The 20,670-nt window shown below is 55.1% G+C and overlaps 1 protein-coding gene across 1 annotated transcript in view; it reads right to left on the bottom strand.

Moving 5' to 3' along the window:
* The window catches only part of DTX1 (deltex E3 ubiquitin ligase 1), a 35,827-nt gene that overhangs the window by 4,452 nt on the left and 10,705 nt on the right, over positions 1-20,670 (bottom strand). Inside the window, exon 3 of the mRNA XM_041729152.1 lies at positions 11,744-12,422. Coding sequence (XP_041585086.1) covers positions 11,744-12,422 — 679 coding nt within the window. The remainder of the gene's footprint in view (positions 1-11,743; positions 12,423-20,670) is intronic.

The following is a 20,670-nucleotide window of genomic DNA, read 5'->3' on the forward strand; positions in this document are numbered from 1 at the left end:
TCGATTTCCTCACCTGTGAAATGGGGATAATATAATACCTCACCCACAGGGCTGCTGGAAGGGCTGAATGAGAAGGTCTGTGGCCATCTGTATACTGTGCCTGCCTGAGTCCTCATGACTTCAGCGCTTGGTTACGTAGGTGATAAGGTCTGGCTGTTGACGGGCATGGAGTGCTGGATGGATATGTCTTGATGAACAGGAGTGTTCTCAAAGCCGGGGGGACCAGAAGGGCTTGGGGGATGTGCCAGGAGGGGGTGCAGGAAGGGATGGGGGCAGGGACAGCTGGAGAAGTTGCTGCCACAATCCCGTCTGCCTGCCTGAGGTCTGAGCCCAGCCAGTGCTGCCTGGTCACCTGCCCCTGGCAGGCACAGTCGCTACTGGGCTGCCGGCTGGGAAGCATCTTTAAAGCAAACGGTATGCTTGGCAGGCTTGGGTGCAGCTGCAGTGGATACACACACACACACACACACACACACTCCAGGGGAACAGGTGCTATATCTCCATACACACACAAGTACACAGAGACAGATACCTACGACGTGGAGAACAGAGCGCAAACAGGCACCTCCCCACGTTACACACACAGACGCACAGACATACCACCCCAGATACATGCACACACACATCTCAGGAAGCTCATTCTCCATACACAGATACAGAATACATGCACTTGGGGAACATGCCACACACATTTGCGCGCAGACACACAAGCACACAAATACATCAGCACACGAGGGGACACATACCATACATATATACAGAGATACACACAGACGCATCTCAGGGAACACACTCGTGAACATACAGAAATTCAGAAAGACACACACACACACACACATACACGCACTTCTGCATGGAAAACACCATATAAACATATCCACACACACATCCCCCCAAGGCTTGGTCCCCCCAAGCCCTTCTGGTTCCCCCTCGGGGAACACACCACACACAGAGGTACACCCATGCACACACTGTAAGGGCATCTGCTTGGAGCAGGGAAGCCAGCTCATGCAGCCACCCACTGCACATGGGGACACGGGCAGATGTTCGCGCCGTACATGGGACACACAGACACGCTGTGACCCACACTCCCACACACCGACAGATGCTTGGCTGGGGAGGTCCACACTTTGCATAGAGTCATATGCACACATGCACTGCACACAACCTCTCCGCTCTGACTGCTTGGCAACACAGGCCTAATGTGGGTCTACTGCAGCACTCCTCCCAGACCCCTCCGAGGGTGTGGGGAGTGTCTGGAGCAGATGTCAGGCTCATCGAACACTTCGGTGACCTGAGCCACTGAACTCAGCTCCTGAGGGAGGTGCTACTGGTGGGCAGGCCCCCAGCACCTGGTCAGTTGAGGTGTGTGTGCGGAAAGATGCTGTGCCTCACTTTCCCCATCTGTAATGGGGATAAAGCCTTGTGAGGGTTCAGTGAGTTGAAACATACAATAGTTTGGTGCAGGGGTGTGAGTGGAGAAGGATTTTCTCCTTCTAGCAGCCTGCTGGGACCCAAGAGATGGGGCTGAGTTTCCATCTGACCCTCTCGGGGTCTGTCATAATCCTCCAGGACCTTCCTGGGGTATCACCTAGCCCCATCCCTTCCCATACTCTTACAGGAAAGCAAAGGGGGCATGTAACTCAAGCTTCTCCTCTTCCCTACCCTGTCCTTCAAAAGAGTTCTAGTATAGACACACTGCTAAGGCTCTCAATATTTCTAGATGTCCCCCAACTCTTTCCTTCCCCTCTGTATCATGGGGGGAAAAATCCTTCCTTTTCTCCAGAGCCATCTGTAAAATGGATGGCAAGAACAATATTTAGCGTGCAAATCACTACTTCTTGTCGCCTACCTGTGGCAGACATTACTAATCCATCACAGCACTGTCGAGCTGAACAGAATCCTCAGGACAGCCTCTACCAATCAGTGAGGACAGTTGGCCACCCCAGGTCTCTCTAATGCCCAGCATCTGGTCCAGCTCATGGCCGCAGTCTTGCTGAGTCTTTGGCCTGGGATGTAGGCATGGGGGCACCTCAGAAGGGAGGTTTCTAAATCTCAGCTGCCCTACAATATCTGGCAGCCCTTAAAAACCACAGAGCCTGATTTACAAAAAAATTTACAAAAAGTCTTGCTCCTGGGAAGGTTGTGGATAGGGTGTGACAGTGGGGCTGTTTTTTATTTACTCATCATGAGCTGGGGAACAGTCTGAAGGCAACCCCCAGCCTCTCTCAGTCTGCAAGCCCCCTGAGAGAACCCAGGGTAGCAGGGTTCCCACGATGCCCGAGCGTGGGAGCCACCGGGGCCCCCTTTTGATGTGGGATGCGCTGTTTCCTCCGAGTCAGCGAGAACATCCTCCTGCCCTGGACAGGAGTCTGCTGCCCGCAGGCCTCCCGGAAGGGGGGCCGGCCTGCACTCTCTGCTCCACCCTCTTGGGGCCCAGCCTGGCAACGGGTAGGAGGAAGCTATCAGGCCCCCTTGAGATCTGCTCTGACCAGAAGTCAGGCCTGGCTACCCCAGGGTGGAGATGGGTCCCACTGCCACACTGGTTTTCCTGCTGCCTTTCCCACCTCTGCTTCGAGTCCTGTTCTTCCTCTGCCCTCAACCCCACACAGATACTACCTTGCTCGGGGTAAAATCCAACGTCCTTACCCTATATGAGATAGCCAGTATCTATCCCTTGAACTCCATTTCCCTGTGCTCACCCCTCACCCATTCTACCACAGCCTCCCTGATCTTTGTGCTATTCCTTCAACATGCCAGCCATATTCCCACCCCAGGGCCTTTGCACTTGCTGATCTCTCTTTCCTAGAATGCTCTTTCCCAGATGTCTTCATACTTTGATCCCTCACTTAACACAGATTTCTGCTCAAATGTCACTTTATCAGAGACCTTCCCTACCATTTTACTCCAGAGAAATCTTTGTTTTTGCACTACCTTATCAATTGATTGATTGATTGTCTTAGCACTGACCATGACCTGATTATAAAGTCTTTGGTCTGACCAGGCCCTTCCTGCCTCTGTGACCTCATCTCCTACCCCCTCCATCTCTCTCCTCTGGACACATCTGCTGTGGCTCTAACCCACTGAACATGGTCCCCTGTCAAGGCCTTTGTAGCTGCTGTACCCTCTACCTGAAGGCTTTCCCTCCAGATGCTGAATGGCTCACCTAGGTCTCTGTTGCAAATGCCATCTGATCAGAGAGACCTTCCTTGACCATCTGGCTGGCTTCAACCCTAGTTTATAGCACATAGCAGGTGTTTGATAAACACTTGTTGCATGTATGAAGGAAGCCTGAATATTGTGAAAACATTCTGAGCAGATGACTCCCATGCACATGCTCAGGCACACTTTCCCCATGTGTTCTTTGCACATTTGAAGTGAGCCTTGAAGCAGAGGTCCCAGAGAAACACCGTCTGCAGCCTTTAGTGCCCTGGAGCTTCTCTGCCAGCACTTATGCTAAGTCGGCATCCTGCGCAACAACCCATGCAAACTTTCCCTGAGAAATTCCAGAAATGCTCCACATCCCACTTGGGGCAGAGGTTCCATGGCAAGGTTTTGGGGGAATCCGGGCATTGCACACAACTGTCTTAGTAAATGTGCCACATATAGAGTGGGGTGTTATCCGTGGTCAAATATTCCAGGCACTCACCATGAGCCCAACGCTGCTGTCATGCTTCACTCCCTCATCTAATCATTCCCCAAAGTCTGTGACATCCCATCAAAGAGGTGAAGTGATTGTCCAGTGGTAGAGCCAGGACTCCAGCCCAGGCTGTCAGACTCCAAAGTCTGTGCTCTTAGCCATGCTACGCCAACTAATTTCCCTCACCATGGCTTAGAGGACCATATAGGAGGCTGTGTCTGAGAGAAAAACCCCTGGGACTAGTCTGGGAAAAAAGGATGGGGCATTTGGCTTTCCTTCTTGCCAAGAAAAAGCAGAGATGCTTCATGTCTGCACCGGCTGGAAGGCAATGTTCAAAGGCAGGATGAGATACTGCAAGATTTTCCAAGCTGCTGTTCCTCACACTGTTCCCTACTCTTTCCCTGCCTGGGCACCTCTGCCACACTGTTCCTTCTATCCATACTGTCTATTCCTAATTCACATCTATTCTTTGAAGACAGGTTCAAAGGCCACTGTCTTCATGAGGACATTTCTGATCTACCTTAAGTGGCCACCCCCTTTTAGTTCCCAAGGGACAATCTATCTTTCTTTTCTTTCTCTTTCTTTCTTTTTTTTTTTTCTTTTTTTTTTTTTTTTAGGATACAGACATCATATCTTGCTTTCTGATTGTGTGGTTCCACTTCTATCTCTTCTGCCAGATTGTGAGCCTATAGAAATGTGTCTGAACCAGCCCTGTGACCCCAGGATTGTGGCTGAAACTCCACACAAATGGGTTCTCAGAAGTACTGAATGGAGGACAGAACCAAAGGAGAAATTGGCCTGCTAGCTCTGTGGTCCTTTCAGAGGACCCATGGTGCCCCTAGAAACTGCAGTTCTAATACCAAATGTCCCCCCAGAGACAAGGTTGAAGCAGGAATGGCAAATACATGGCACACATAGTACTACTGCCAATCCTCCACCCATGGCAGGCATTGCCAATCAATCCCAGCACTCCTTTCTACTGAGCCAAAAATGCAACTTCAGACTCCTCCTCAAGAGCACTCCAGGAAGATGTAACCATTCAAGCAGAGATGGTGCATGAGATGGAATCTGTTTGTCGTTTGTTATATGGATGATGGGACTACGGCCAAGAAAAGGGAAGTGACTTCACAAAGGTCACCCAGCTGGTTAGTGGTGCAGTTGGCACTGGTTCCCGGAGTTTCTGAGTCAGAGGCCAGGGCTGACCCCATCAGGCTGATCTGTGGGGCACCTGGAGTTGAGCAAGCTTTCCGAGCCCACTGTACCCTACAGGTAGGCTGAAGTTTTTGACCTGGACCCTGAAGCTGGCTCAGGCCCAGGCTGTATGAGAAGCTATACAAGTAGACCCATCTGCCTGCTCTGGCTGCCTCTCTCTATCCCAGGTATAAAGGGAAGTTTGGGACCCTGGGGAAGAAGGAAGCCACATGGACATTCCCTTTAGGCCAGCTGAGATTCCATCTCTCTGCCCACATCTGGCTTTCCTGTCCACCCCTACCAGACATGTCACATTCTCTGATGATGGGTTCCAGGTCCCTTGATTGGCCTCAAGGGTCCTCCGGACACCTGACACTTACCCTGTGGTCCTCTGGAGGCCATTGGGAGGCTCCAGCCTCAGTCAGTTGGGTCCAAGTGGGTGAGGAGAGGGCAGTAGTGAGAGTGCCACGTCAGGGGAGAGGCCCAAGGAACTGCACCTGGAGAGGCTCCATGTTCCTTGGGTCTGCGCCCCTCCCCCACCCCCATTCAGTGCCCCCTGCACCCGTACCTGACCTCCTGACCCCCACAGTCCTGGGGCCAACCAAGTCCCCACTCCTACTCTCTCCCAGGGCTTGCAGGCCAAGGACATCACGGTGAGCTCCAGGGTGCCCCAGGGGCCCGGCAAAACCTACGGGCCAATCACAGCCACTGTGCGGAGGCCTTTGCTCATTCCCCCTTTCTGCCTGGACAAACCTCTGAGCCTCTATGGGCCTCGGTTTCCCCTCTGTCAAATGGGACCTCTCATCCCTGCCCCTGTCCACTCCTAGGGAATAAAGGGTGCAAAAGTCCCCTACAGACACTTTTTGAGGGGTGGTGGCCACTTAGGGCCAGATGTATCCAGAGGTCTAGGGGCTCAGCCTCACTCTCCTTCAACCCCCTGGGCTCCCAACCCCCCAGAGCAGTGCTCTCTCAGGGGAACCCTGGCAGGGGAGGGCCAGGCTGGCGGGTTCCCACGGTCCAGGGCAGCCACATGCAGACAGGAGTGTGTGGTTTGGCCTCCCAGGGAGCAGGGCAGGAAGTGCTTCAGGTCTGGGGCGTGGGGGTGTTTGGTTTGACCTTGTGGTGAGGCGCCTGGGGGAGGGAGCAGAGACTGCACCACAGTGAAGCCAGGAAAAGGGGGAGGGTGGCCAGGCAGCAGGCCCACGGGGGACACGGTGAGGTGAGGTGACTGAATGTGAGACTTGTCATGTTGTACTGTTCAGTACTTTGTTGTTTTCGCAGCATTGAAATGTAATGTCTATTAAAGCACTGGAGAACAGAATATGAATTCTTTAAAATAAAAACGTAAAATCATTGGTGGTGGGAAATAAAAAAAAAAAAATCATTGGTGGTGGGAAGTAAAAAAAAAAAAAACACCCAAATACACCTACCACATCAAAGGCCACCCCAAGATGGGTTCCTGCCTCCTGCTTTGGCCTCACCTGCAGCATATTCTCAATATCCAGAGGGGACCTGTTACAGCAAAATCACACCAGTCTCTCTCCAGCTGACAACCTTGCTGGCTTCCATTTCACTGGGAATAAAAGCCAAAGTCCCCCCGCAGCCTCAGGCCCCTAGAGGACTGGTCCCATTTCATCTCTGACCTCCCCCCCCAACCTACTACATACCCTCTGCAGCCTCTCCAGCCATACTGACCTCCTCAAACATACCAGGCCTGCTCCTGCCTCAGGGCCTTTGCACAAGCTGTTCCCTCTGTCTGGAATGCTCCTTCCCCAGTTCTCTGCATGGCTTACTTCTTAACCTCTTTTAGTCTTTGCTCAAACGTTTCATTCTCAGTGAAGTAACCTCTTCTGACCTCTTTATTTAAAATTACATCACTCTCATCAGCCCTTATGTGTCCTCCACTCTTTATTTTCCCTCTGCAGCAGTTACTCCTCTCTGGACCACATTCCAGGATTTATTTATTTAGGTTATTATTCATCTCTCACTAGACTGTGGTTCCCAGCGGGTAGGGATTATCTACTTTGTTCATCATTGCATCTCTAGGGCCCCAGACACGGCCTGGCACACAGTAGTTGCTCAATATATATGGGTTAATTCATTTAAAAACAGATAAGCTATAGAGAAGGTCAAAAGAAACAGCAAACTGTGACAGATAAAAAGATGACAGCTAAAGGGTTAATGCCCCTAATGCATAAGGAATGTGTACAAATCAATAAGGAAGCAATAAATAGCCCAAGAGAAGGACAAGCAAAAGGAATAAACAGGTAATTGGCAAAAGAAGGAACCACAGCAGCCAGCAAATGGGAAGAGGTTCTCAGGCTCACTGAGAACCAGAGGTAGGGAAATGCCACTCAGGGCACCTCTGTGGCACCACTCAGGTTGGTGTGGGGTGCGAGTCTGCTAGGGATGGAAGGAGAAGCACCCCTTCCCACTGCTGATGGGTGATGCAGATGGTGTGTGCAGGCTTGAGAACACCGGCACTGTGACATCTGGCCTCGTGCTGGACAGCAGCCCCGCCTCATGGGTGCAGAAGCCAGGGGCCAGAGAGGGCGATGAGTTCACTAGGGTCACACAGTGAGCGGAGAGGCTGAAGTTGGGCCCATCCACTCCCCCCGGGTCTCCCTGACACCCTGTGGCATCAGGGCCCGGTCTCTGGGACCCTGGTGTGGACAGGCAGGGGAGGGGAGGGCACCCCCAAACCCTTGCCGACTGGGGATTTTGGATCACACTCCCAACTGGGGGACCCTGAGCAAGTGGCAGCCTTTCAGAGCCCCGTTACTCCCCCTGAAGAGTGGGGAAAATCGGACTGGCCAAGTGGGGTTTCTGTGGGCACAAAGACAGGCAGTGCATGTAAAAGCTGTGAGATGAAGCCTGGGACAAAGCATGGGCTCAGTAAATGGAAACAGGCCTGCAGCTGTCCCCTCGCTCCCCTCCACCACGTGGGGTGGAAACTCTGAGTCTGCCCCACAGCTGCGTTCCAAAGTGCTGGACGCTGCCCTCTCAGGAGACAGGGCGGATCTTCCCCACCCCTGCTTGTCCCCCCGGGCCCAGATTGCCAGCTGGCTCCCTGCCCTGTCATAGGGGCAGTGGAAAAATACCCAGGCCAGGAGGACACTCCAGCCCCACTGGCTGTGTGACCTTGGGCAAGTCGCTGCCCCTCTCTGGGCCTCCTGTCCTGCTCCCCACCCAGGGCTGAGATGTGATCATACTTCGGGGCGGGCAGTTTTAAAGCTTTGCGTGCCATGGACCCCGCTGAGCTGGCACACGTGAGTGGTAGTGGTCTTAGCTCCATTTGGCTGATAGGGAAACAGGCTAGGGAGGCGAAGCCATGCACCCAAGGTCACCCAACCAGGAAAGGCCTGGACTCGGGGTCTGTGTCAGTCTTGTGGGGCAGAAGGAAGTACCGAGAAGGGAGCAGGGAGGAAGAGGAAAGGTGGAGGGATGCAATAACAGATGGACAGAGACACAGAGAGCCAGACACAGGGACCCTGTTATCAGCTGAATTGTGTCCTCCTAGAACTCCAATGTTGAGGTCCTTACTCCCAGTCCCTCCTTTGGAGACGGGGTTCCTGCAAAGGGGACTGGAATGAAGTCTAATGACATTGTGTGTGTGGGCCTAGCCTATGACCAATGTCCTCACAAAGGAAACTGAACACATGAACACAGAGCCTGAGAGACGGTGAGGAGGGCCATGAGGGCTCTGGGGTGTGGGGAGACCAGGGTGAGGCCTGGGGGGATGGCTGCAGGGCTCCTTGGAGACCCCCATCCCTCTCCCCCCATAGGCTGTGCCCTGGCAACAGCCGCTTCAGCCGGGAGGAACCTGACCCGCCCCCTCCCATTCCGAGGCAGCTCCATGGGTCCTGTGCCCAACGTCTCCCTGCCCACCACCCCGCTCTGAGCCACACAGCATATTCTCAGCTGGGCTTCCTTGGGGAAGTGGGTTGGGAGCCTTGACACAGGCTTGTCTGGCTGGGCAGGGTCTGCATGGGTGGGGAGGGATGAGAAAGCCCTTGACGGTTCCAACCTCCCCCCTTGCCAGGCCAATGTCAGTTCTTAGGGTAACAAAAGGCTCCCAGGGGGCGGAGGAGGGGAAGCAGCACAGACTGGGCGGGGGCACATGGCTGGGGAGAACAGAGTTCCAGCGGGTCACAGGAGGACATGTTCAGTGATCAGCACAGCACCTCCAAGGAGAAATTCTTCTCCCCACAGCCCTCTTGAGCTCAAGCACACTCTATAGCTCCCCAATGTCGGCAGCACCAAGCCCAGGCTCCCCTAAGTCCCCACACAATCTGGCTCTGTACCCCATTTGGGAAAAATCTCAGCCCCTACTGTTCCAGCAGGAAACCTCCATCCTTGTATGGTTTCCAGAACCTGCTGGACACATTCTCTCCTGCACCTCTTTGCACCTGCAGGGCCGCTGCCTGACCAGTCCTTTTGACCAGCACCGCACACCCCTAGCCCTTCCCTGAATGTGCCAGGTTCTCCAAGCCTCGCTGAATTGCATATGCTGTTTTCCCTCTACCTGGAACAGCCTTTTTTCAGATCTGGTTACCTCCTCAGAGGGGTCCTCCCTGACCTGCCCACTCCCTCTCGGCCACACCACCCCAGCACTTCCCTCTCCAGCCACTGTGTTCATTTAGCTCATTTACTTGCCGTATGTCTGTCTCCCCGTCTCTCTGGGCCCAGTGTGTCTTGTTCAATTCTGTGAACACACACCCACGATACATACTTGGAGAATTAATATTGAGCAATAAAAGCTGAGTAATTCCCAGCCTTCACTGAAAGACTGGATTGCATAAAGTCCATCAGCGACTAAGAAATCCAGTTCACCTGGAAACCCACTGAACATACGGAGAAGGGATGTAAAAGCTTCCTGGTACAATTCTTATGATCACTTTGTAGGATACATGCCAATATTTTCTATTCTATTCTACTTTATTCCATTCCATTCCATTCCATTCCAAGAGAAATCTGGTTACAACCTTTGGATTTCATAACCCACCAGTGGGTTCCATCAATACAGCTCCAGAGAGAAGATTCTCAAATTTTTGCTGAACTTCCCTGGTCCTGCCCCCTCCCACACCCACTTGGGCTTGTTGACTACTCTTGCTGTCATTCCGGGGCCTGCCAGACCCCCCTTCTCACAATAGAGCCAAGCAGCTACCCACAAAGAACACTCCAGTCCCATGACCCCAAGTGGATGAGTCCCTCCTGCAACACCTCCCCAAGAGGACATCCTGACCTCCACGGGGCCCCTCTCTGTTGGCACAGGGCCTGCCTGAGGCTGGGGCCACATGGGGTGCACCTCTGCTTGTACCCCTCCTCTCCTCCTGGAGGAAGGACCTGGGGGGAGGATGCAGGGAAGAATGACAAGGCTGCTGTAGTCCACCTGAAGAATCAGGAGTCATCCGCCCACTCAGAGCCCTGGCGGTGGCTCCCTTGCCCCCACACCGACCTTCTCCCTGGACGCTAAGAGTCCTAAGTGCCGCTGCGGCAGTATTGCGAGGAGTAGACACGGTGTTCAGGCACATCGTGTCCCCACACAATGGACACCCTGCCTCCCTTTTCCAGGTGAAGAGGCTGAGGCTCAATGATGGGGAAGGACGCTCCTTCCCCAGACCACACAACTCACAAGTGCCTGAGAGGGGATCTAAACCAAAGTAGTCACTTTCAAAGGTACAGAAGCCAGACAAGGTGGCCAGCTTTAGGGTCCCTTCCCTTCTCCAGCCTGGACGTGGTGACCTCAAAGGTTATATCCAGGGCCGACCTTTGCTGGTCTTCCCTGGATCATGCCACAGCGATATAAGCAGAGCTGGCTCTTGGTGCCTGCCTGGGGCCTGAGACAACTCACACCCCACTTGGTCATTTCCCTTCTGGTCTGTCCCAAGGTCAAGGGCTTTGCTCCTCCTTCTCACTCCCACTCCCTCAAGCTGAGACTGATGGGAGTCAGGGCTCCAGGGCAGGCAGCGGACAGACTAGCTGGGTCCCTATCCTGGAGCCTGGAAATGCTCTCACCCGGGGATTTCCACCCTCTCACTATGATCGTAGGACGCATGACCCGGTTCCCTTCCTCAGTGAAATCGTGCGGGGAAAGCCGATTCATAGGAGATTCCTAAACGGGCTGCTCTGGCTAGAACAAGAGCGGGGAGGCTGGCTCCTGTGTGCCTGACTTCTTATCCACCACCCCCTGCTGCCACTACCCCAGGTGACTCGGGAGGGAGTCTCAGCATCGGGTTGAAAACCACAGTATTAGCCCAAAGTCCCGGCGATACTTCAGGTGCGGCCTAGGGAGAAAATATTCTCAACAACGGGCCAGTGCTGGTTGGAGCCTCCGCAGGAGATGGGCAGAGACTGGGGAGCGGAGGGGTGGAAACCCTCTAAAACTTCCAAGACCACACAACACCCGCTCTGCAGTCCTCGTCCTCTGAGTTCCAATCCCTGCTCTCCAGCTGGGTGACTGTCAGAAGGTAACACACCCCTCCCAGCCTGGGCCTCCCCACCTGCAATAGTCATGATAGAACCGTGTTGGGGGGGGCTGCAGGTAATAAACGAGGTGCGGCAGACAGTTTAGCCAGTGATACACACGGAGCTCACTCCATACCCCATTTCTGTTGCTTTGACGCCCCACCCCACCCGCGCTTGTGGGGTGTGTGCTCCTGGGGGTGTAAGTACCAACCCTCCTGTGCTTGGGTTTCCTCACCTGTAAAGGTGGGGGGGGTGATGCCGGACCTACCTGTACGCCGAGTCCCCGCGCATGTTGGGAAACCAGCGAGAGCACGTCAGGTGCTTAATTAAGGCTTGGCACAACGCGGATACCTGCTAGGCAGGCCCGCGGCTGTTAGGGTCCTGCGGCCGACCGCGCTCCCAGCCCCGGGGGCAGCCACCCTGCGCGCCCGGGGCCCGTCTTACCCCGGCGGGATGGAGGCGCGTGCGCTCGCGCTGGCGGCGCGCTGGGGCCCGGGCCGGTTGAGGTTGTTCTGCCCCGGGGTGGGCGCGCCGCCGGGGGCGCTGGGGCTCCGCGGGGGCGCCCCGGGGGGCGGCGCCGGCTCGGCGGGGCCCGCGGCGGGCGCGGCCCAGAGCGCGGCGCCCGCGAAGGTGGCGCTGGGGCGCACGGCCAGCGCGCCCGGCGGCCCTCCCGGCGGCGGCGGCGGCTGCGGGGGCGCGGGGGGCGCCTTGCGGCGCTGCGAGGCCAGGATGGCGTTGGAGGCGGCGCGCGTGCTGTTGACCAGCAGGCACTGCTGGCACGAGCAGGGCTGGCCCGAGCTGGCGCCCACGGGCCACGACTGCGACTTGGGGATGGAGCCGACGGTGAGCGGGTAGGCCAGGTCCAGGCGGCGGCGCAGGCGGCGGCGGCGGCGCGTCTGGCGGTTCATCTGGGACATGCTGTTGAAGTAGATGAGGTAGCAGAAGCCGAGCGACGAGAGGTCGAGCCACGGGTGCTGCTTCTCGTAGGCGTTCTGGATGGTGATGCAGATGTCCATGTCGTAGGCCGTCCACGCGCCGCCGTCGTTCTCCCACTCCCACACGATGCCCTTGCCCGGCGCCGACGACGGGTCGTAGAAGTTGCGCCGCACGGGCCGCATGGTGCCTGCGCCCACAGGGGAGGGCGGTCAGGGCGCGGCGGGCGGGGCGGGGTGCTGGGGCCTGCACCCCGCCGGCCTCCGGCCTCACCGCTCCCCTCCCTCCTGGGGCTTCAGCTCAAGCCCCAGGCCCGAAGTCATCTATCTCTTCCCGCAACCACTTCCCCACTGGCTCGCTCCTTCCTTCCTTCCTTCCTTCCTCCCTTCCTTCCTTCCTTCCTTCCTCCCTCCCTCCCTCCTCCCTCCCTCCCTCCTCCCTCCCTCCTTCCTTCCTTCTTTCCTTCCTCCCTCCCTCCCTCCTTCCTCCCTCCCTCCCTTCTTCCTCCCTCCTTCCTTCCTCCCTCCCTCTCTCCCTCCTTCCTTCCTTCCTCCCTTCTTCCTTCCTCCCTCCTCCTTCCTTCCTTCTTCCTTCCTTCCTTCCTCCCCTCCCTCCTTCCTTCCTTCCTTCCTCCCCTCCCTCCTTCCTTCCTTCCTTCCTCCCCTCCCTCCTTCCTCCCTCCCTCCCTCCCCTCCCTCCTTCCTTCCTCCCTCCCTCCCCTCCCTCCCTCCTTCCTTCCTTCTTCCTTCCTTCCCTCTTCCTTCCTTCCTTCTTCCTTCCCTCTTCCTTCCTTCCTTCCTTCCTCCCTCCCTCCTTCCTTCCTTCCTTCCTCCCTCCCTCCCTCCCCTCCCTCCCTCCTTCCTTCCTTCCTTCCTCCCTCCCTCCCTCCTTCCTTCCCACCTTAGTTCCTGCATTCATATCTTCCTGGGTTTCCTTCATTCAACAATTCTTTCACTGGATCTTCACCCATGCCTGCAGTCATCCCTTCTGCTCCTCCCTGATGCATGTCTTCTCACTCCCTAATTTAATTCATGCATTCAGCCATTCTCTCACTTACTGCCACCCTGTTTAAAAATGTGCCACCCCTCCACATACTTCCTTTCCTCTCTCTCCATCCCTGCTTGGTTTTCTCCATCTGGCATAAGTTCTATTTTACAGATTTATCTTGTTTTCTGTCTCCTCTCGCTAGAATGTCACCAAGGCAGGGACTTCGTGTTCCTCACTGCTACTGTATCCCCGGCGCCTGCACACAGTAGGTGCTCAGCGGAGAGTTGCTGAATGTCTGGATGCATTCAGTAGTTCAGACTCGGATCGTCTTTGGGTTTGGTCACTCTTGTGTTCCTTCCATCCCTCCATCTGTCCATCCCCCTTCACCCACCAATTCCTTTGTTTTTTATTCATCTGTTTGTTCACGTGTGCCTTCCTTGAACAGATATTTGCTGACTGCTCTTTGGGGGGGGGGACTCCACGCTGAGTGTACATTCAGAATGCACACAACCACCTGATAACCCCAGTCAGGTGAGCATTCTCACCCCCATTTAAAAAAAAAGGTTTTGCTCCCAAACACGACTTCATGTTTCCCAAAGCTCTAGGTGCTGAGAGTGAGGCTCCCTGGAACCCTGCATGAAAACAGAGATAAGGCAAGGTCCTGGCTGCAGGACTTCTCAGACGCTTTAGCCCGCTCTGTGCCTTGGGACCACTGTGGAGGGATTGCTTTGCCGGGTTCATTTGGCACACCTGACTGCTCCTCAACTGTGGGTAAGTCCCTTCAGTCTCCCTTAGTCTCGGAGCCTCATCTCAAAAATGAAGGTGATGCCAGCCCATGACGCACCTCCCACAGAGCTGCGGGGAGGATTGGGTGGGAATGGCCAGAGAGCCCAGGGGCTGGGCTCGGCACCAGGGCAGGGAGGCAGGCAGACTTCAAGTCCCACTGCCCAATTTGCCAGCTCTGTGCCTGTGGTGTGGTGACTCAACATCTCTGAGCTTCAGCTTTCTCATCTCTAAAATGGGCACAAGCCACCAACCCCACAACCCCCTTGTGGGGCTGTGAAAAGGATCACTGATGATTCCAAATTCCATCATTTCCAGACCCACCCTCTCCCTCTGAGAGCCAGACTTGCCAGCTGCCTCCTCGGCAGGTTGCTGTGGAGGCCCATCAGGCATCTCAAACTACCCCCTGCGAAAAGATCTGCTCTGATCTTTCCCCACCCTAAACCTGTTCCTCCTGAGGTGCTCCTCATTGCGATTGCTGGCAGCTCTATCCTTCCAGCTGCTTGGACCCCAGTACCACCCCTGCCCCCAAACTTGGATTCATCCCTGACTTATCTCATACCTTATATCCAGTCTATTAGTAGAGGCAGTCACCTCTACCTTCAAAAACACTCCAGACCTGACCACTTCTCACTGCATTGATTCCACCTGGTCTAAACCACTGTTTCTCTCCTGCCTGGACTGTTGCAGTAGACTGATGACTTCTCTGCTTCTGCCTGTACCATCTGTAGTCTGTTTCCCACATGGCAGCCAGAGGGACCTTTTTTTTAAGGCAAATCAGATTACATCTTTCTTCTGCTCAAAACTCTCCCATGGCTCCCCTCTCACTTGCAGTAAAAGTCAAAGTCCTCACTATGACCTACGAGGCCCCCATTGTCTACAAAGCTCCTACCAAGTCCCATGAGTCTACAGAATCCCGTCTTCCTCTCTGCCTTATTACCTACCGCCTCTCTCTGGCTCACTCCACTCCAGCTACCATGGTCTCCTTGTGGTTCCTCCAACAATCCAAGCACTGTCCAGCCTTGGGGTTTTGCAACTGCTATTCCCTCCACCTGGAATATGACTTAGTGGACCCTAGATGTTCTCATGGTTTCCTGCTTCCATTCTTTCGGGGCTCTGCTCAAGTGTCACCTCTTCAGAAAGACTTTCCCAGACCACCTTTCTAACACAGCTGTCCGGTTGTCCTCTTCTTACCTGGCTTTCTTTTTCTTCCTGGCACTCAGCACAACCTGATACGATATACTAATCTGCATACTTCCTTTATTCGCTGTCTCTTCCCATTAGGCTGTCAGCCCAAGAGGTCAGGGATCTTGACTGCTTTGCTCACTGCTGTATCCCCAGGGCCAAGCACAGAGCCTGGCAGGCAGGAGACCCTCACAACGTGGAGGGCATTACTGCTATTAACTGGCACAACCCCAAGGTGCCTGGCTGAGGGATCTGCAGCCAGATGGGTGGGGACCCACCATGAACCTTCCTGAAGACCCCTGCCTCCCCCCCGCCTCGCTCAGGCTTCTCTCCCGAGCATAGACTCTCCTTGACCTTCACTTGGATCCCTACCCAGGGCTGAAACAGCTTGTGCTCTGCTCTCCCCTCTGTCAGAATCCCAAGGGCTATGGACTACCCCTACCTCCTGTCAACTGCCCAGACTCCAAGAGCTGGGAAAATCAAGGCAGAGAGCTGTAGTCATGGATGCGAGAGAGACATGTGAGGGTGGAGTCCCTGGACTCCTATATTGTTCAAGCCAATCACATGAACACCCCTCCGCCCCCGCTCCGCTGCCCTGTCTCCCGGGCTGCCTCATTCTGATGCCTGATTTATCATTTTAATTGAGTGTGTGCATATTGATTTTTTTCCTTGACAATGCTGTTCCTCCAGGGCAGGCCTGAGAGGGGATTAGAGGCAACATTTCTGAATTCTGTTCCTGCTCTGCTCCTGAGTGCTGGTCTTCTCTCCCCAGAGCCTGTGTGCCCATCTGCAAAATGAGGGCTCGTGATAGATGGTCTTCAGGTCTGACATGTGTCAAGTACCACCATTAGCCTCCTAGTGAGGGTTAAGGCACCTTGTTACCTGAAAGGCGTAACCCCTGGATGGTAAGGGAAAGGATGGGAACTTGCTTTACTTAACCACCTCTGTGTGTCAAGTCTTGAGCTGGGCAGGGCAGGATCAGAGGTGGGAGGTGCACAGTGAAGTGGTTTAGAGACAACTCAGAAGTCTCACAGGCCATGTGCAAATCCTGGCTGCACACAAAGCCTCAGTGTCTTCATCTGTAAAATGGGGGTATGAATAAAAACCCCAAAGAAGTACTATAGGACAAAACAAGACGATGCTTGTCATAGGTGCCCAGCAGAGTGCTTGGCCCCTGTAAGTGCTCAATGAATGCTAACTAGGACAGCTGATATTATTACACACATTACCCACATGCCCCCTCTCCCCATCCTTATGCACTTGGTGAGCTCCTATTCATCCAACAAAACCCTCCACGTGTCCATCTCTTCCTGGACTTGCTTTTCTGTTTCTGCTGCTATGGCCGGCGTGTGCAGCTTTACACTGTACAACTGTCCTTGCATTGTCATGATTCATTTTTGTTCTTAATATCCCTCACTGGTTGATGACTTTCAGGAGGACAAGAACCAGGTCGGACCCATGCCTGCGTTCCCAGCACCAGGCACAGAGCCTGGCGCAAAGGAGGTGTCTGCAACGGAAACGGGCAAGCTACTTGGCACAGGTTGGGGCTCGGAGGGAGTGGAAAGGAGGAGGAGAGGCTGATGTCAATGGAGAGGGAGCAGAGACTGCAGCGGGAGCCAAAGCGCACACAGGTCCCCGGGGAAGGGGGGACAGGGCTCCAGAGGCCAGTGTTGGCCAGCTCCGCGACAAAGGACTCCGAGCCCCTCCCAGCAGGTCAGGCCCAGCCAGCCCAGGCGTCCCTCTCTCCAGGGCTCTATTTACCACGTATCGATTTTCCTGCCTGTTTACTGGTAGTTATTAAAGGCTGCGTCCCTGGAGTCCTTTTGAAACGAGATTGGAACCTGGAGAGCTGGAGTAATTAGGGCAGCTGCTGTGCTCCCTGCTGGGCCCTGCACCCTGCAATGCCTGCTGCTGCCCGCCTGCCCCTCCATCCACCTTGGGGCTCCGGCTGGCCGGGGACCAGGCTGAGGGGGGTCGGCTGGTTCCCCGGGGACATGCCTGGGCTGCGATCTTCAGATTTCTAGGGGAGCAGGAGCACTTCTCCTCCCCAGTGGCTTTGGCCTAGATTTTTGGCAACAACAATGGGTCTAAGATGGGGCTGGAGGTTCTTCAGCCTGGGAAACTGGGGGCCTGGAGACACAGCTGGTCTTTCTCACCCACCCACTCTGTTGAGTGTCCCTGAGCAGGACCACTTCCCTCTCGGGCATCCAGGGTACCCAGCACACCGACCACAGTGGTACGTACTCCCCCTGTGGCAGTTAGGAACCTGTGACAAGCACAGACCGCTTCTGGGCCTGTTTTTGTGTGTCTACTTTCGTTGTCTGTCCCCTAAACTCCCCTTTGTTTCTTAAGAATGTTTGGTTGAAAAATTTCAATCTTGTTCCAGCTGAACCGAGGCAAAAGGAGCTTTGGCCAAATGTCAGCTGGAGGATTTCAGGAGCTGGGCCCGCTGAGACCGGGCGTGGGGGTGGCCGCAGCCTCAGCCACTACAGCCAGTTGAGTGGTTCCCGCCTGGGGCAGAGACAAGGAGAGAGATGGAAACATGGTGGGGAGTGAGAGATAGGTAGAGAGGGGTGCAGAGAGACACACAGGCACAGAGAGACTGCCAAAGGGAAGCCAAGATCAAAATGGGAGATGTTGTGGCAGGTACCAGGAGAGCTGGGGGCAGCACGGGGAGCACGTGGGAGAGACACGAAGAAACAAAGCCCAGACCTAGAGACTGACGTAGTCACGGAGAGTCAGAGAGAACAAGAGGTGAAGCCAAGAGACAAGGAAGAGCCGGGAGGAGAGACAAGGGGGCTGACAGTAGCTGCAGCGAGCATTTACTGAGCACCCACTGTGTGCCAGATGCTGTGCTTGGCACTTTCCTTTACTAACTCATTTCTCCTTGCACACGGTTCCTTCCAGGGAGGGACCAGAATTATTCCTGCCTTACAGATGAGGCAACTGAGGCCCAGTGAAGTGAAACCTTGGGACAGCTGGGACTGATGCTCCATTCGTGGAGTAAAGGAAAGGCCATGTGGTACCAGTTCTCAGGGTTTCAACCCAGCTAAGCAGCAGCCTAGCCTAGGATACCTCCAGTGACCAGGAAGTCACTACCTAAGCTTTGCTCTCTGTGTTTAGCTGTAAGAGGTTTGTGCCCTGAGAATGTTGTGCCCTGAGAATGTGGTGCACCCCCTTTCTGGAGGTGGGCTGTGTGGGTGTCTAAGCACCCAGCTTTTGGCATTAAGAAAAAGTTGACTATAGAGAAGAGAGGGCCCTGCCCTCCTGCCTGCCCCTCAGCCTCCAAAGGGCTCCTCCCCCTGGACTGAGCCAGCCCCAATGGCCAGCAAGGAAGCATTCCCTCTGGGGGTGGCTTCCTGCCGGGAAGTGATCTCAGTTTGGGGGGCACCCAGACCCCAATGGGAAGGAGGGCCCCATGGGAGGTGGTCATGGGACTTCCTGTCAGGTGGAGGGAGTCCTGCTGCAGGTTGAGGCCTGTGACCGGACACTGGGCAGTGGATTGAGCATGAGCCGAGCACCCACTAGATGCCGGGCCTCAGCTACTTTAGGGTAGCTGACTCCTCCACCAACCCAGAAGTAATCAGAACGCCAACAGCTCCCAGAGAACACACTTCTTGGCTTAGGTTCATGTAAACTCCTGTAATCCACATGACAGCCTAATGAGATAGGGAGATTATTACCCTATTTTAGGGGCAAGGAAACGGAGACAGACAGTGGTTTAGGAACATGTCCAAGGTTACGTGTGAGCAAGTGGTCTAGCCAGACCCCATGCCTGGTTGCCTGGCTCCCATCGCTGTCCTTGTCCTTCACCGCTCTGCTCTACTCCCACTAGCCCATTTTCCAGAGGAGGACACTGAGGCATGGAGGTCAGGCAAGGCACACGGCTGAGGCTCCAGCCTATTTGACCTTCCAGGATAGACGTTCTCTCCCTTAATCCCCAGTGCCTGTCTGCATGGCTGGCCAACGCCCTCTGACAGCAGCAGCAACAGCTACAACCATCTCGATTTATCGACTGCTCCTGTGCTCGACCCCCAGCACAGGAGCACCCCCAGCACAGGGTCAGGGGTTTATGTGCGCCACCCAGTCTCCACATGGCCTTACAGGTACTAGCCCCATTTGGAAGATGGGGCAAGTCAGGCTCCTTGAGGAGATGAGGGGGTGTGGCTAAGGCAGGGGCCTGGCTGGGATTTGACTGGCAGGCTGTGGCCCCCAGGGCACGTCTCCCCCACCCCCCACCCTGTGATCAATAATCCCGCAGCATTCTGTTTGCCTTCAAACTCTCCCAGGGGACTCGTCAGGCAGAGCCGTGGCCCATTAGTGGTTTCTGCACATTTGAAGCTGGCCCAGGCTCCCCAGGGTCGGCTGGTAGCCAGGCCAGGGCAGTGGGGAGGGTGGGGAGGGGAGGGCCGGGCCGGGCTGGGCTGGGTTGAGGGGCTGCGTGGTGCTGGATAGGCTACTGCCTTTAAATGGGTTTTGAAAGGCCCTCGCCCGAGAGGCTCCTGGCAGCTGGCAGCTGGCTGTGTCCACTTTATGGGCTGCGTGTGGGGCTTCTGGGTCACCTGGCTTCTGGCACACTTGGGTTCCGCCCCCCTGGCACAGCAGTGACAGCTACAAGTGGGAAATGAGGGGGTAGGGAATAGAAGAAACAGACAGTCTCCGTCTCCTGTGCGGCCCTGGGCAGCTGACCTGGCTGCTCTGAGCCTCTCTTTCCTCATCTCTGAAATACCCATAATGATAGTAGTAAATGCCCACAGAGGACCTACTACGCACCAGAGTCTGTTCTAAGTGCTTCACATATGCCAACTCTCAGTCCCCACAATGCTCTACAGAATGGTACGTTAGCATCATTGCATGGTCCAAATGCTGTAGCACAAACAGGTGACATGACTTGCCCCAAATCACACAGCTACTAAGCTATTAAGCCAAGATATCACCCAGACGGATCTGAACTTCTACCCACTTCCACCGCCACCAGCCCGGTCCAAGCCACCATTATTGCTGACCTTGACTACTGTAGTAGCCTCTGCCCTGTGTCCCAGCTTCCACCCTCTGCACCCTGCAGGCCATCCTCAGGTGGCAGCCAGAGCCAAACTCAAGTCTGACCACATCACTCCTGTGCCCAATACCCATCAGTAGCTCCCTAGTGCCCTTAGGAATCACAAGCTGTCTGTACAGCCTCACATTCTACCCACACCAAGCTTCTAGTCATTTTCTGAACACACCGCACGCCTATGCCTCTGTGTATTTGCACATGCCGCTCCCTGTGGCATTCCATCCACCTGCCCCATTCTCTGCCCTGCTGAGTTCCCAAGCAATCTCCCAGGTTCAGCTCAAGCACTGAGCTGAATTTTCTTTGCCATCCTTAGGGAGAATCACCCCCTCCTTGGGGCTCCCATAGCACCTTGCACTTGCAGTATCCCCGTTAAAGCACACAGCTCACTAAAATATCGAGGCTGTGTTCCCTCCAGCCTGGGAGCCTC

The sequence above is a fragment of the Vulpes lagopus genome, chromosome 14 (assembly GCF_018345385.1).
Source record: "Vulpes lagopus strain Blue_001 chromosome 14, ASM1834538v1, whole genome shotgun sequence".
NCBI lineage: Eukaryota > Metazoa > Chordata > Mammalia > Carnivora > Canidae > Vulpes > Vulpes lagopus.